The 17,148-nt window shown below is 49.3% G+C and overlaps 1 protein-coding gene across 10 annotated transcripts in view; it reads left to right on the top strand.

The window, feature by feature from the left end:
* ZNF541 (zinc finger protein 541) overlaps window positions 1-11,940 on the top strand; it is a 55,237-nt gene extending 43,297 nt beyond the window's left edge. For 8 of the 10 annotated variants that reach the window (XM_017952565.3, XM_031659110.1, XM_017952564.3 and 5 more), the window contains 7 exons: window positions 24-166; window positions 551-654; window positions 2,955-3,030; window positions 3,569-3,657; window positions 10,624-10,764; window positions 10,964-11,145; window positions 11,248-11,940. In XM_017952565.3, the coding sequence (XP_017808054.3) occupies window positions 24-166; window positions 551-654; window positions 2,955-3,030; window positions 3,569-3,657; window positions 10,624-10,764; window positions 10,964-11,145; window positions 11,248-11,401 (889 nt within the window). In that variant the 3' untranslated portion in view covers window positions 11,402-11,940. The remainder of the gene's footprint in view (window positions 1-23; window positions 167-550; window positions 655-2,954; window positions 3,031-3,568; window positions 3,658-10,623; window positions 10,765-10,963; window positions 11,146-11,247) is intronic. The other 2 variants (XM_009194842.4, XM_021931246.2) reach the window with 2 other exon arrangements.
* Window positions 11,941-17,148: the final 5,208 nt, after the last annotated feature.

Raw genomic sequence — 17,148 nt, 5'->3', positions numbered from 1 at the left:
CTGTGTGTGTGGCCTCGTTTCAGACATATCAATATAGGAAGCCGGTTTCAGGCAGAGATCCCAGAACTTCAGGAAAGATCCCTGGCTGGAATTGACGAGCATGTAGCTTCTCTGGTCTGGAAGCCATGGGGAGATATGATGATCAACCCAGAGACACAGGATAGAGGTGGCTGAGGCTTTGGGGCTAAATTCCTAAGGGCCCTTCTTTCCCCTCCATTTCCAGGGTGTTCTTCCTCCTGGGTCTAGAACTCCTGACCACTGGATCCAAGAAGCAGTGTGCCCTGGGCGTGGGAGGGAGCTGGCCCTTGGCCAGTGTTGCTTCTTCCCTGCTGCATTCTCCCTCCCCTACCTCTTTTGTCATATGGTGGCTGGTCAGGCCATCCAGAGCGGGTGCTGGGGACAGGGTTCTCCTCTTCCTCCTTGTCCCTCCCTGAGATGCAGGAGAGAGAAGGGGAAGGCGCCCCTCTCTGCTGTCTCTCGGGAAGGGTTCCTCCCTAGCAGCTGATGACTCCTGTGTGCCTCCTCTTCCTCATGTCCTTCTTGGAAACAGTGACTGAGCTCTGCAACGTGGCGTGCTCCAGCGTGATGCCAGGAGGGGGCACCAACCTGGAGCTCGCTCTGCACTGCCTGCACGAGGCTCAGGGCAACGTTCAGGTGAGGCACAGCAAGGGGACCCTCCCTGCTTTCCTGGGACCCAGGGTTCTAGGTGCATGTGACATGTGTCTGCTTTGGGGTTCAGAGCGGATGGAAGTTGGAAGAAGGCCGCCCATCCTTCTCCACAGCGGCTTTGAGATTGCAGTGGTCCTTGTACATGGACTGTAGGGGAATGCTAAGACATGGGCCCAATTCGTAGCTAATTGTCTGGGGCAACAACCAAGCACAGTGTTTCCTCTGAGATCTCAGGGGGCACTGGAGAAAGAAAGCCCCAAAGACCCAGCTCAGGCCCTGCATTCATCTACTTCATTCCTTGAGTTTTAGCTTTCAATTGAAAACTCATATATACAAACCTCTGATGCAACATAAATGCCTCTACCTACTCCAAGGACCGTCCGCCTCACAATTCTGGGTGTTAGAAAGTAAATTAAAAGTCTTACTGTGAGGAGTGGGAGAGGAAGAGCCATATTGCCTGTGTTCAGGATCTAAGAGTCATGCCGTGGTCTTGCTTTTCACCAAGCTGAGAGGCAGTGTCTGGCATATAGCAGGTCCTCAGCATAGTGGCAGTACCTATTTATTGGGTACCTGCTGGTTGCCTGTACTGTAGGCACTGGGGCCAGGGACAGCTGAGGGACTCCATGCTTGGTTTAATGCTCTGCTGTGTCTGTGTTGAAATTCTTGGCCAGGCGCGGTGGCTCACGCCTGTAATCCCAGCACTTTGGGAGGCCGAGATGGGTGGATCACCTGAGCTCAGGAGTTCAAGACCAGCCTGGACAACATGATAAAACCCCATCTCTACTAAAAATACAAAAATTAGCCAGGCACGGTGGTGGGCGCCTGTAATCCCAGCTATTTGGGAAGCTGAGGCAGAAGAATTGCTTGAACCTGGGAGGTGGAGGTTGCAGTGAGCCAAGATTGCACCACTGCACTCCAGCCTGGGCAACAAAGTGAGACTCCGTCTCAAAAAAGAAAAAAAAACAAACAGAAATTCTTAATGCTTTTTAAACAAGGAGCCCTGCATCTTCATTTTGCAATGGGCCTCACAAATTATGCAAACCCTGCAATGATGGCTTACACTAGTGATCGACATAAAATCCCTGCCCCAGGGGGCTTACATTTTAGGAAAGTCAAAAGGAAATTTATTTTTAAAAATTGTTAGCTAGGCTGGGCACATGGCTTACACCTGTAATCCCAGCACTTTGGGAGGCTAAGGCAGGTGGATCACCTGAGGTCGTGAGTTCGAGACCAGCCTGGCTAACATGGTAAAATCCTGTCCCTACTAAAAATACAGAAAAAAAAAAATTAGCAGGGAGTGATGGCAGATGCCTGTAGTCCCAGCTACTTGGGAGGCGGAGGCAGGAGAATCGCTTGAACTGGGAGGTGGAGGCTACAGTAAGCCAAGATCATGCCACTGCACTCCAGCCTGGGTGACAGAGCAAGACTCTGTCCCAAAAAAAGGAAAATTGTTAGCCAGCTGGGTACAGTGGTACCCACCTGTATTCCTGGCTACTTGGGAGGCAGAGACTGAAGGAGCCCAGGAATTGGAGCTCAGCCTGGACAACATAGTGAGACCTCGTCTTTAAAAATAAAATAAAATGTTGGCCGGGCGCGGTGGCTCAAGCCTGTAATCCCAGCACTTTGGGAGGCCGAGACGGGCGGATCACGAGGTCGGGAGATCGAGACCATCCTGGCTAACACGGTAAAACCCCGTCTCTACTAAAAAAATACAAAAAACTAGCCGGGCGAGGTGGCAGGCGCCTGTAGTCCCAGCTACTCGGGAGGCTGAGGCAGGAGAATGGCGTGAACCCAGGAGGCGGAGCTTGCAGTGAGCTGAGATCCGGCCACTGCACTCCAGCCTGGGCGACAGAGCAAGACTCCGTCTCAAAAAAAAAAAATAAAAAAAATAAAATAATAAAATAAAATAAAATGTTTTCAATTGTTAGCTATTGACTAGTGCTATGAAGAAAATAAAAATGGGGACCTAGACAAGGGTCATATTCCTCAAAGTGCCATTCCCTAAGGAGCTTGTGCCAGAATAAATCTACACACAGTCTCCTTCATCAAGATAGGCCTGCTGTGAAAAAATAACTTCAGCTGCATTCGGTGGTGTGCCTGGTGTCATAGTTGATGTGCCCACAGACAGTTACAGGCTGGTGGCCCATCCAGGGCTACTTTGAATAACCCTGGGACAGGCAGTGACTTTTGGGACAGCCACAAGTGTTTTTCAGATGAATGGGAGGATGCCGGTGGTCCTCTTCCCCCACCTGGTCCTGGGCAGCCTGCCGTTCCTCTTGTTCCAGGTCGCCCTGGAGACTCTCCTGCTCCGAGGGCCCCACAAGCCACCGACACACCTGCTCGCTGACTATCGCTACACAGGTGACGGGGAAAGGCTGCCGGGCTGGTTTGGCCCAGCTGAGACCCCTATGAATCGGCCAGTTCTGTTGCAAGCTCTGCCTCTGCCTCCTGGAGTTCTCTTCGGGGCCTTTGCCTGCCTTTCAGGAGGGCCTCTCCTTATCAGGATGACTCAGTGGGCCCCACACTCTGCTAGTGGGATCCTGCTTCACCCTTTCCCAGTGGTTTCCTTACAGACTCTGCCCAGCCACAAAGGGAATGATCCTGGCCAGCGGGAGGGGAGATGGGCTTAGGTTCAGTGGTTGAATCCATCAGCCCTGGAGACAGGCTGCCAGGGCCCCCACCTGCCCTTAGGAAGCGACTGAAGCCTCAGTTGCCACATCTGTTAAGTGGGGCTAGTAGTGGTCCCTCCCTTCTGGAGACTCGGAGTTTATTTTATGAGTTTGGCACATAATTGGTGCTCAGTAATGGCAGCTATAAAAGGGAAGGTGGTCTGCATTTCAGCCATGGCTGTGGTCCCAGGACAAATGGCCTTCCCCCTGTTGGCTGTGTTCTTTGATAGGTTCAGACGTCTGGACCCCTATAGAGAAGAGGCTTTTTAAGAAGGCGTTCTATGCCCACAAGAAGGACTTCTACTTGATACACAAGACGGTAAAGTGAATGTGGGCTGGTGTCCAAGGCCTTGCCTCACACAGCTGAGACAAGCTCGAGCTGCAGGGCTGGTCGGGGTCGGAGGGCCCCACCCTCACCTGCCTGTGGCAGCACTCTTAGTGTAGACAGTTTACAGTGTCAAAAAGCCATCCTCATGAACAGCTCCAAATGGTAGAGACCTGCATCACCTGCACACAACAGTCTTCCATGCCCCTCCTCGCAGTCCTGCTTCTGACTGGTGACCTCTGTTACGTATTCCACCAAGCAACAGGCGTTTCTGTCTGTACAAATTTTATATATACAGGTATGCATATACTTTTAAAAAGATAAGGGCCATCCATGGTGGCTTATGCCTGTAATCCCAGCACTTTGGGAGGCCAGGGCGGGAGGATCACTTGAGGTCAGGAGTTCCAGACCAGCCTGGCCAACGTGGTGAAACCCCGTCTACTCAAAATACAAAAATTAGCCAGGCATGGTGGTGAGTAATCCCAACTAGATGGCAGGCTGAGGCATGAGAATCATTTGAACCCGTGAGGCAGAGGTTGCAGTGAGTGGGGATTGTGCCACTGCACTCCAGCCTGGGTGACAGAGTAAGACTCTGTCTCAAAAAAAAAAAAAAAAAAAAAGGCCAGGTGTGGTGGTTTACACCTGTAATCCCAGCACTTTGGGAGGTCGAGGTAGGTGGATCACCTGAGGTTGGGAGTTCCAGACCAGCCTGACCAACATGGAGAAACCCCGTCTCTACTAAAAATACAAAATTAGCCGGGCGTGGTGGTACATGCCTGTAATTCCAGCTACTCGGGAGGCTGAAGCAGGAGAACTGCTTGAACCTGGGAGGCGGAGGTTGCGGTGAGCCAAGATCCCACTATTGCACTCCAGCCTGGGCAACAACAGTGAAACTCCATGTCAAAAAAAGAAAAAAAGGATGAGGTCAGGTGCAGTGGCTCATGCCTGTAATCCTAGCACTTTGGGAGGTCAAGGTGGGAGGACTGCTTGAGCCTAGGAGTTCAAGATCAGCCTGGGCAATATAGTGAGACCTTATCTCTACAAAAAAGTTAAATACTAGCTTAGCTTGGTGCTGCGTGCCTGTAGTCCCAGCTACTCGGGAGGCTGAGGTGGGAGGATTGCTTGAGCCTGGGAGGTGAAGGCTGCAATGAGGCAAGATTGCGCCACTGCACTCCAGCCTGGGTGACAAAATGAGACTGTCCCCCCAAAAAAACCCAAAGGATAAGATCTCACTACATATAATGTCCTGCTGCTTATTTTCTGTTCAAAAAAAAAAAAACCCAAAAAACTTGGATGTACACAAAATTGCACATAATTGAAGTATAATAAGATTTGCTAAGTTTTGACATAGATACTACACCTGGGAAACCATCACCACAGTCAACATAAAGAGCGTGTCCCTCAGCCCTGAATCTCCTCCTGCCCCATAGTAATCACTCCCCATTGCACCCCCTGTCCTCAGTCAGCACTGATCTGCCAGGGCACTGTAAGTTCGTTTTCATTTCCTAGAGTTTGCTATAAATGGAGTAGTCACACAGTATGAACTCTGCTTGGTCCAGCTTCTTGCACTCAGCATCATGATTTTGAGTTCATCCATGTTCCATGTATTGATAGATCTCCCCTTTTCACTGCTGAATAGTATTCCGCTGGATGGACGTACCACGGTTTGTGTAATCATTTGCCTGTTGGTGGACATTTGAGTGGCTTCCAGTTTGGGGTGACTATAAATAAATTTGTTATGAACATTCAGGTACAAGTCTTGGTATTGACATGTACTTTGTTTTCTTTTTTTTTTTTTTTTTTTTTTTTTTTGAGACGGAGTCCGCTCTGTCACCCAGGCTGGAGTGCAGTGGCGCCATCTCAGCTCACTGCAAGCTCCGCCTCCTAGGTTCACGCCATTCTCCTGCCTCAGCCTCCCGAGTAGCTGGGACTACAGGCGCCCGCCACCTCGCCCGGCTAGTTTTTTGTATTTTTCAGTAGAGACGGGGTTTCACCGTGTTAGCCAGGATGGTCTCGATCTCCTGGCCTCGTGATCCGCCCGTCTCGGCCTCCCAAAGTGCTGGGATTACAGGCTTGAGCCACCGTGCCCGGCCGACATGTACTTTGTTTTCTAGAGGAGTAAATACCAGGAATGGAATGACTTAGTAGGTGTACGCTTAACTTTTTAATAAACCGCCAAACAATTTTCCGAAGTAGTTGTATCATTTCACATTTCTACCGGCAGGAAATGAGATGTCTAGTTGCTCCACAACCTCGCTAGCCCTGGGTAGGGCCAGTCCTTTTAATTCCAGCCATTCTCATGACAGTGTGGTGGCATCGCATGGTGTTTCCTTCATGACTGACAATGCTGAGCATCTTTTCATGGGCCTGTTTACTGTCTGTATGCCTTCTTTGGTGAGGTGTCTGTTCATATCTCTTGCATATGTTTTTATTGGGATGTCTGTGTTTTGTTTTGTTTTTTGTTTTTGTTTTTGAGATGGAGTACTTACTCTGTCACCCAGGCTGGAGTGCAGTGGCACAATCCACGCTCACTGCAACCTCTGCCTCCCAGGTTCAAGCGATGCTCTTGCTTCAGCCTCCTGAGTAGCTGGGATCACAGGTGCCCACTACCACGCCTGGCTAATTTTTGTATTTTTAGTAAGGACGGGGTTTTGCTGTGTTGGCCAGGCTGGTCTTGAACTCCTGACCTCAGGTGATCTACCCACATCAGCCTCCCAAAGTGCTGGGATTACAGGCGTGAGCCACCGCACCCAGCCATCTGTGTTTTTATTATTAAGTTGTAGCAGTTCTTTATCGGTTCAGGATACATGTCATTTATCCAGATTCATGCTTTGGGAATGTTTTCTCCCAATCTGTAGCTTTTTAATCTCTTAACAATGTCTTTTAAAGAAAAATTTTGTCATTTTGATGAAGTCATTTATTAATTTTTCTTTTATGGACTATGCTTTTGGTGTTGTATCTAAGAATTCTTTGCCTAACCCAACCACAAAGATTTTCCCCTTGTTTTCTCTAGAAGTTTTGTGTGTGTGTGTGTGAGAGACAGAGTCTCGCTCTGTCGCCCAGGCTAGAGTGCAGTGGCAAGATCTCGGCTCACTGCAAGCTCCACCTCCCAGGTTCATGCCATCCTCCTGCCTCAGCCTCCCGAGTAGCTGGGACTACAGGTGCCCGCCACCACCATGCCCGGCTAATTTTTTGTATTTTTGGTAGAGACGGGGTTTCACCATGTTAGCCAAGATGGTCTTGATCTCCTGACCTTGTGATCTGCCCACCTCGGCCTCCCAAAGTGCTGGGATTACAGGTGTGAGCCACCACGCCCGGCCTTCTCTAGAAGGTTTATAGTTTTAGGTTTTACACTTAGGTTTACAATTCATTTCATGTTAATTTTTGTATATGGTGTAAAATATGAGTTAAAGTTCATTTTTTGCATGTGGATATTCTTTTGTACCTTTTGTTGAAAAGACAAAAAGTAGTACCATACTGTTTTTACTACTGTAGCTTTATAAGTCTTGAAATCATGTATTACCATATGAACTTTCTAAGTAACTTATACATTTTTACCAAAAAAAAAAAAAAAAACCTGCTACGATTTTGATTGGTACAGCATTGACTCTATAGGCCAATTGAGGGAGTTGACATTTTTTTTGGAGAATGGAGTTTCCTCTTGTTGCCCAGGCTGGAGTACAGTGGCCGCGATCTTCACTCCTGCAACCTCACCTCCCAAGTTCAAGCGATTCTCGTACCTCAGCCTCCCAAGTAGCTGGGATTACAGGCGCCCACCACCATGCCTGGCTAATTTTTTAATTTTTAGTAGAGACAAGTTTCACCATGTTGGCTAGGCTGATCTTTTGAACTCCTGACCTCAGGTGATCCACCTACCTCAGCCTCCCAAAGTGCTGGGATTACAAGCGTGAGCCACCGCACCTGGCCAAGGAGAGTTGACATTTTAATAACACTCAGTTTCTGACCCATGAACAGGGGCTGTGTCTCTATGCGTCATCTTTAATTTCTCTTAGCAGTGTTTTCAAGTTTTTATTTGTTCTTATTTCTTTTAAGATCTAGGATCTCACTCTGTCGCCCAAGCTGGAGTACAGGGGTGTGATCATAGTTCACTGTACCCTTTGACCTCCTGGGCTCAAGTGATCCTCCAGCTTTGAGTAGGTGGGACTACAGGGGTGTGTCATCACACCTAGCTCTGGTATAACATTTTTCTTTTTTTTTTTTTTTGAGACGGAGTCTTGCTCTGTCACCCAGTCTGGAGTGTAGTGGTATGATCTCAGCCCACTGCAACCTCCACCTCCTGGGTTCAAGCGATTCTTCTGCCTCAGCCTCCTGAGTATAGCTGGGATTACAGGTGCACACCACCACACCCGGCTAAATTTCTTGTATTTTTAGTAGAGATGGAGTTTCCCGATGTTGGTCAGGGTGGTCTCAAACTCCTGACCTCTGGTGATCCTCCTGCCTCGGCATCCCAAAGTGGTGGGATTACGAGTGAGAGCCACCGCGCCTGTCCTCTGGCATAACTCTTTGAACATATATTAAATAGTTATGGTAACCTTTCATGTCCTTCCCTGCTCATTCTAACATCTGTGTCTGTGGTGGGTTGACTTTGACAGATTGGGTTTTCTCCTCCTGATGTGCCATGTTATCCTGCTTCTTAGCATGCATGGTGATTTTCACCAGATCACAGGCATTGTGAATGTTAGCTGTTGGATGCTGGATATTTTTGCAGCCTTATAAATATTCTTGAGTTTTGTTCTGGGACACAGCTACTTTTAGATTCAGTTTTAGATTTTTTAGATGGGACCAGCATAGCTCTTCTCTAAGGCTGATTATTTCTCCTTACTGAGGCAAGACTGTGTCACTGCCCTACCCAGTGCCCCCTGAATCATGAAGTTTCCCACTCTGGCTGTGGGAACGGGCACTCTTCCTGGCGCTGTAGGAGCAGCAGGCACTTTTCCCTTTCATTGTTTTGGATAGCTCTTTACCCAGCTTTGACTGGTCTGTTCCCATGCATGTGCTGGGCAGTCTTTGGCTGAGTCCTTGGGGGAAATTTGCTCCCCATCTCTGGAGTGTTCTGTGTGCAGCTCTTTCCTCTCCCATCCTCTGTCTTGTGGGCTCTACCGTCCTGGTCTCCGGGGGCACTGTGCTCCACCTCAGCTCCCTAAGTCCTGCTGGGTTCTGTCTAAATTGCCCCTGCCTGGGTGGTGGCCTGGAAACACAAGGTGATAAGCCAGAGCAGTGGCAGCTTACTTCCTGTCAGGGTTCACTGCCCTTTGTTGAATGATGCCTGGTGTCTTGCCAAACATTGTTTATATTTTGACTCTGTTTTCATTGTTTTGGACAAGAGGGTAAATCTGGTTCTGTTGCTCCATCTTGTTCAGAAGCAGAAGTCCAACTTTTTTTTAAACTTAGTGATGTTTCTTAGGCAGAGTTTGTGCTGTTTTGACTCCTCGTTTGTGAATACTTAAAAAGTTGAAAAACATTTGGGTGGAGAATGTCTTTTCTGGAGTGAGCTCAATAGCCAGTTTTATTTCCTGAAAAATTTTCTTCCTAGAGCAATTAAACTTCTCCTTTTTTTTCTTTCTTTTTTTTTTTTTAAAGAGACGCTCGCCGGGCGCGGTGGCTCATGCCTGTAATCCCAGCACTTTGGGAGGCTGAGGCAGGCAGATCACGAGGTCAGGAGTTCGAGACTAGCCTGGCCAATAAGGTGAAACCCCGTCTCTACTAAAAACACAAAAAATAGCTGGGTGTGGTGGTGCACACCTGTAGTCCCAGCTACTCGGGGGGCTGAGGCAGAAGAATCGCTTGAACCCAGGAGGTGGAGGTTGCAGTGAGCCGAGTCCGTGCCATTGCACTCTGGAGTCTCAAAAAAGAGATACTCGCTCTGGAGTGCCATGACACATCATAGCTCACTGGTGACCGGGCGCAGTGGTTCAGGCCTGTAATCCCAGCACTTTGGGAGGTCGAGGCAGGCAGATCACCTGAGATCAGGAGTTCAAGACCATCCTGGCCAACATGGTGAAACCCCGTCTCTACAAAAATACAAAAATTAGCTGGGCATGATGGCAGGTACCTGTAATCCCAGCTACTCAGGAGGCTAAGGTGGGAGAATCACTTGGACCCGGGAGGTGGAGGTTGCAGTGAGCCAAGATCATGGCATTGTACTCCAGCCTGGACGACAGGGTGAGATTCTGTCTCAAAAAAAAAAAAAGCTCACTCTAACCTTGAACTCCTGGGCTCAATCGGTCATCTCGCCTCAGCGTCTTAAGTAGCTGGGACCACAGGCATGCACCACTATGACTGGCTAATTTTTAAAATATTTTGTAGAGATAGGGTCTTGCTATGTTGCCCAGGCTGGTCTCAAACTCCTGACCTCAAGTAGTCCTCCTGCCTCAGCCTCTCAAAGTGCTGGGATTACAGGCGTGAGCCACCAAACCCAGCTTCCCTTTTGTTTTTAACAGAAGTTATTTTTAGTGGGATCCTTTCTTAGTGGAGGAACGGGAAAATGATCTCGTAGGTTCGTGCTGTGCACTCAAAACCTCCCCTTCTTCTAGAGTGGGCCACTTCCTGCCAAGACTTTAGAGGCTCTGCCTAGCTGTTGTAATGTCTGTGTGGTATTCTGCCTGTAGAGGGCATTCCGATTTATTAGCATGATGTCACAGTTAGTGTCCCTGGAGGGACCTTTGTGCGCATCTTCCTCAGGAAAGAATACCTGGGCTGGAATGACTGCTCAGAATGTGCAGGCTTAAGTACTGGTGGCTACTGTGTGGCTGCACTTTGAACGGCCTCATCCCCAGGAAGGATTTTGTGGTCCTGTGCCTTTGTGGTGAGTGGTGACGCCAAGCCAAAGGAAGAGATCCTTCCAAAGGGCTTTCCAAAGGAGGCAGCCGGCCCAGTGGCAAGGTCACACTCCCAGGGCCCGCGTGGCACGGCCACAGCCTGCTTGTTTTCTTTCACTAGATCCAGACAAAGACGGTAGCTCAGTGCGTTGAGTATTATTACATCTGGAAAAAAATGATCAAGTTTGACTGTGGCCGAGCCCCAGGGCTAGAAAAGAGGGTCAAGAGAGAGCCGGAGGAGGTGGAAAGGACAGAGGAAAAGGTAGAGGAACCGGGGCAGTGTCGGGAGCTCGTCTCTCCTCCCAGTGCCTGCTGCCTGTGGAGTTGGAGGGTGGGGTCAGAGGGCGGGGATGCTCCTGATGGAAGGGTTTCCCTGCAGGAGACACGTGTGCCCTCAGCTCTGTGCCTCTCTTACAGCAGGACAGGTCAGCACCCTTATGTCACTTTTGCTCCCTCTGCAGGTCCCATGCAGCCCTCGGGAGAGACCCAGCCACCATCCAATTCCTGAGTTAAAGATAAAAACCAAGAGTTATAGGAGGGAGTCCATCCTCAGCTCCAGCCCAAATGCAGGCCCCAAGCGGACCCCCGAGCCGTCGGGAAGTGTGGAGAGCCAGGGCATTTTTCCATGCAGAGAGTGTGAAAGGTACCCAGCTTTCTCCTGGAGATGCCCCCAGGGCTCCCAGCCTCAGCCCGCCATGATCCCTTCCTCCTTGCTCTGACCCCATGTCCTCTGGTGACTCCTCAGGGTGTTTGACAAGATCAAGAGTCGAAATGCCCACATGAAGCGGCACCGCCTTCAGGACCACGTGGAGCCCATCGTCAGGGTGAAGTGGCCGGTGAAGCCCTTCCAGCTGAAGGAAGAGGAGCTGGGAGCTGACATCGGCCCCCTGCAGTGGTGATTCCCATGGCAGGAAGTCCAAATGGGGCCTCTGGTGCTGCCCCTCCTCCCTTTGGCCTCTCCAGGGTGTTTGGGGTACCCTTCTGCCTCCCCCCACCCTCCCCATCCCCCGTTGGCCAACCAGCCTGCAAACGTGGCGGGCATTTGGCCACAGATAGGCAGGAGGAGCTCAGTTGTTGGACAGCTATGCAGTCCCTGTCCAGTGGCGCTGGAGGCTCTACTCTCCTTAGGTTCATAGTCTCTCCCCTTCTTTCCCTTCCACTTCTAGAGCAGGGAGGCTTGGGGAGGGGAAAAGTTAGCTCTGGGTAGCTCTTAAATCTTAGCCTCAGTTGTGGGGTTTGGTTTCATGTGTTAGATAAGGCCAAGACGTAGAGAATCAGTGGGAAAAAACCTTGAGATCTCCAGCATGCTGGGCCCCTCCCCAGGGCGGGGACTCTGCCTTCCAGATTCAGTCCCTAGTCTTGCGATGAATTCTGCATTGTTCCGTGTTTTTTGTACGTGTCAACTCATAAATCTGATTAAATTGGGTTCTTGAGCCGCTGTCTTTGACTTCCCTGCCTATTGATCCAATAAAGGCTTAGGAACCCCACCACGTGCTAAGGCCAGGAGGTGAGTCAGCTGTGGCCTGCCCTGGGGGCTGGGGGCCTTGGGGAGAAGACAGGCATGTTGATTTGGACATTCATTCAGCAAACATCCACGAAGCACCTGCTGTAGAATGCACTGGACGTTGCCAATCGGTGCACCAGGAATAGTGAAGTAAGACAGGCCCCTTTCCTCACGGACCTTCCCTTGTAGGAGCAGGAAGGTAGCAGTAATAATAAGCAAACAAGGTGATTTTGGGTCTTGATACTGGAAATGCTTTTGGCTGTAACATAAGAGTTGGTGTTGATTTAAACAATCATGGAGTTTGGTTGTCCCTGTGGGGGTTCAGCCTTGGAATCAGGGACCCGGGGCAGGGGCAGGGGCAGAACCAGGGCTCCAGCAGAGGCGAGAATAACCTTGAACCAAAATCCAGACCTGCAGGGGGCAGGGGAGTCAGGGAAGAGAAAACAACCCCCCTCCCTGCCTCCCTTTTTAAGAGTGAGAAAAACTTTAACAGCTCCCAGCAGATGCCCGTATGTCTCATTGAGCCTGTGTTCGCTTCTAAACTGATCCCTGTTAGTGAGAAGGGAAATGACCACAGTTAGGCTAGACCACTCAAGATGCAGCTCCATGGCCAGGTGCAGTGGCTCTTGCCAGTAATCGCAGCACTTTGGGAGGCCAAAGCAGGCGGATCATGAGGTCAAGAGATCAAGACCATAGTAGCCAACATGATGAAACCCCGTCTCTCCTAAAAATACAAAAATTAGCTGGGTGTGGTGCCACGTGACTGTAATCCCAGTGACTTGGGAGGCTGAGGTAGGAAAATCGCTTGAACCCGGGAGACGGAGGTTGCAGTGAACTGAGATTGTGTCACTGCATTTCAGCCTGGTAGAGCAAGATTCCGTCAGAAAGAAAAGAAAGGTAGACTCCACAGTGGCTCACACCTGTAATTCCAGCACTTTGGGAGGCCAAGGTAGGTGGATCACTTGAAGTCAGGAGTTTGAGACCAGCCTGGCCAACATGATGAAACTCCATCTCTACTAAAAATACAAAAAAATTAGCCAGGCATGATGTTGGACACCTGTAGTCCCAATTACTCAGGAGGCTGAGGCAGGAGAATCACTTGAACTTGAGGGGTGGAGGTTGTAGTGGGCCAAGATTGTGCCACTGCACTCCAGCCTGGGCAACAGAGTTGTCAGTGACTCACACGTCAGTGGGAGGTGGTCAAGGAAAGGACAGATCGAGTTGGCAGGGCAGGTTTGAGCCTGAGCAGCTGTAGTCGATGCCATTGGCTCAGATGGGGAATTGACTGCAGAGGATTGATTGCATCGGGGTGTGATCATGTCTATGGTAGGGTGTGCTGTGTTCTGAGGGGCTGGGAAAGTAGACGGCAGTGTCAGGAGGTTTCACAGAGGGCCCACCTATCAGCTAAGGCCTAAAGATTGGGAGGGAAGGGGAGCAGAGGTGGACGCTGAGTTTGAAGCAGCTGGAACACTGCAGTTAAGGGAAGGGGTTCAGACGTCAGATGAACCTCATCCATCCTGGCTCCTCTTACCTCCTTGTAAACTAGGGCGAATCACTTTCCCTGTGGGAGCCTCAGTTTTCTCAATCTGTAAAATGGGATGAAAATTGCCCCTCCTCAACCCCTGCAACCTATCAGTTAAATAAAATGTAAATTATGGCCAGGTGTGGTGGCTCACGCCTGTAATTCCACACTTTGGAAGTCCGAGGTGGGCGGATCACTTGAGGTCAGGAGCTTGAGACCAGCATGGGCAACATGGTGAAACCCCATCTCTACTAAAAATATAAAATACGAAAATTAGCCAGGCATGGTGGTGCATGCCTGTAATCCCAGCTACTTGGGTGGCTAAGGCACAAGAATTGCTTGAATCCAGAGGTGGAGGTTGCACTGAGCAGAGATCGTGCCACTGCACTCCAGCCTGGGCAACAGAGCGAGACTCCATGTCAAAATAAATAAATAAAAATAAAATGTAAAGTAAGCATTTGGAAGGGTGCACCATAAGAAATGAACAGCTACTAGTTAACAAGCTCTCATGTGATTGCTAATATTGTTTGGATCCCATCCTAAATAAATCCAATGAACTCTGGAAATGGAAAAATACTCCCTGGTTGAAAAGGCTGAGGGGTATATTATCTGTTGCTGCATGACAAATTACCCTGAAAGGGAACAGCTTAAACAGAAGCTTTTACATAGCGCTGCTGCTTTGACAGACATGGAACCAAAACTGCTTGTGGTAATCCAGGCTCACCCCCACCTGCTCTGTGGTCAGGACACAGTGGCAACCACAAGTGGGTGGTCCAGGCAAGTCTATTCATGTATGAAGAGAGTTGGGGGAAGACTTACGCCTTGCTCTGCTCAGCCAACCCCCTAGATAACAGCGGTTTCTCAAACTGTGGTCCCTGGATTATCTGCATCCTAATTTTACTTTTTTTTTTGAGAGGAGACAGGGTCTCACTCTGTTGCCCAGGTTGGAGTGCAGTGGCACCATCATAGCCCACTGCAGCCTCAAACTCCTGGGGTCAAACAATACTCCCACCTCCACCTCCCAAGGAGTAATTTAAAAATTTTTTAATTTGGTAGAGATAGGGTCTTGCTTTGTTGCCTAGGTTGGTCCTTAACTCCTAGGCTCAAGCAGTCCTCCCACCTTGGTCTCCCAGAGTGTTGGGATTACAGGCATGAGCTACCAGGTCTGGCTGCATCTTAATTATATGGGGTTCTGTTTTTTAAAAATGCAGATTCCTCTGACCCACCACAGACTCAGAATTGGAACCATTGTGGGTATGGCCTTCGAACCTGTTTTATTTAAAGAAGATTTTTAGGATAGTTTTAGATTTGTAGAAAAATTGCAATGACAGCAAAAAAAAAATCCCACATACCCGTTTCCCCTATGATTAACATCTTATATTAGAATGGTACATTTATTACCATGAATGAACTAATATGGCACAATATTATTAACTAAACTTCATAGTTTATGTAGCTTTCCTTAGTGTTTTTTGTTTGTTTTGAGATGGAGTCTCACTCTATTGCCCAGGCTGTAGCACAGTGGCACAATCTTGGCTCACCACAACCTCCGCCTCCCGGGTTCAAGCAATTCTTCTGCTTCAGCCTCCCGAGTAGCTGGGACTATAGGTGCCCGCCACCATGCCCGGCTAATGTTTGTATTTTTAGTAGAGATGGGGTTTTGCCATGTTAGCCAGGCTGCTCTCGAAAGCCAGGCAGCTCACGAACTCCTGACCTCAGGTGATCCACCCGCCTCAGCCTCTCAAAGTGGGATTACAGGCGTGAGCCACTGCGCCCGGCCGATTTCCTTGGTTTTTTTAACCTAATGCCCTTCTGTCCCAGGATCCCACCCAAGGTAAGACATTACATTTAGCATCCATGTATCCTGGGCTGTGACGGTTTCTCAGACTTTCCTTGTTTTGATGACTTGACAGTGTTACTTGTTTGAGACTGAGTCTCCCTCTTGTTGCCCAGGCTGGAGTGCAATGAGGTGATCTCGGCTCACTGCAACCTCCGCCTCCCGGGTACAAGTGATCCTCCTGCCTCAGCCTCCCAAGTAGCTGTGATTACAGGCATGCACCACCACACCCAGCTAAGTTTTTTGTATTTTCAGTAGAGACAGGGTTTCGCCATGTTGGACAGGCTGGTCTCGAACTCCTGGCCTCAAGTGATCCTCCTGCCTTGGCCTCCCAAAGTACTGGGACTACAGGTGACACACTGTGCCCACCAACAGTTTTGAGGAGTACTAGGCAAGTGTTTTGGAGGATGTGGTTCAATGGGAATTTGTCTAGTGTTTTTTTCATGATTAGATTGAAAGATCCCAGAAGTAAAGAGCCATTTTAATCACATGACTTATCAATGTTGAGGTTAACCCAACAACCTGGATGTCAAAGTCCGGTTTCTCCACTGTAAATTTAGTCTTTTTCTCCCCTTTCCTGCACCCTCCTCTTTGAAAGGAAGTCACTATGCACAGTCCATACTTACAGAATGGGGAGGTATCCTTCACCTTCTTGACAGCAGAGTATCTACACAGATTATTTGGAATTCTTCTGCACAAACTATTTGTCTATTCTCCCCCCTTTATTTTTCTCTATTCATCTTTATGACCACAGGCTCATGGATACTTTATATTTGGGATTATAATGCAATACTACTTTATTTTGCTGCTCAAATTGTTCCAGCTTTGGCTATTGGGAGCTCTTTCAGTTGGCACCCTGGCATACCCCCTAATTTTGTGTGTGAGCACACGTGTGGAATACTTCCTTCCTCTCTGGCACTACAAAGTGATACTGCGGTGAGCTATGATTGTGCTGCCGCACTCCAGCCTGGGCGACAGAGCGAGACCCTGTCTCCAAAACCAACAACCCAAAGAGTGAGACCTGTCTCAAAAACCAACTACTCAGTTTTCTGGGGCAGCAGGAGGTATGTTTGAATCTGAACTTTTTTTTTTTTTTTTTAGAGACAGAGTCTTGCTATGCTGCCCAAGGCGGGACTTGAACCGGACTCAAACTCCTGGGACCAAGCGATCCTCCCGCCTCCGCCTCCCGAGTAGCTGGGATTACAGGCACGAGACACCGCGCCCATCTTCGAATCTGAATTTTTTAACACGCTGTCTTCAGCTTTTTTTTTTCCTAAGTCTCACTCTGTCGCCCAGGCTGAAGTGCAGTGGCACGATCTCGGCCCACTGCAACCTCCACCTCCCCGGTTCAAGCGATTCTCCTCCCTCAGACTCCCAAGTAGCTGGGATTACGGGCGTGAGCCACCATACCCGGCTAATATTTGTATTTTAGTAGAGCGGGGTTTCGCCATGTTGGCCGGGCTGGTCTCAAACTCATGACCTCAGGTGAGCCGCCCGCCTCGGCCTCCCAAAGTGCTGGGATTACAGGCGTGAGCCACTGCGCCCGGCCCTCTTCATCTATTTTTTATGAAACCAGAGTTAGAGAACTTCTTAAGTTTTTGTTTCCAGTCTCTCAACTACTTCACCGGTCTCCCCAAAGCATTTCCAGTACTGGCCGGTAGAGGGAGCAAGAAAAAGCAGAATGGTTTCCTTTTCCCACAAACGCCTTTCCAAGTGAAGAAACGGGCGAAACCAGCCGTGGGGCGGGACTAAGATCTGCGCAGAACTGTCAAACCCGGGCTTG

The sequence above is a fragment of the Papio anubis genome, chromosome 20 (assembly GCF_008728515.1).
Source record: "Papio anubis isolate 15944 chromosome 20, Panubis1.0, whole genome shotgun sequence".
Lineage (NCBI taxonomy): Eukaryota > Metazoa > Chordata > Mammalia > Primates > Cercopithecidae > Papio > Papio anubis.
The sequence above is the reverse complement of the archived record's forward strand: the minus strand, read 5'-3'. Positions and strand labels throughout refer to the sequence as shown.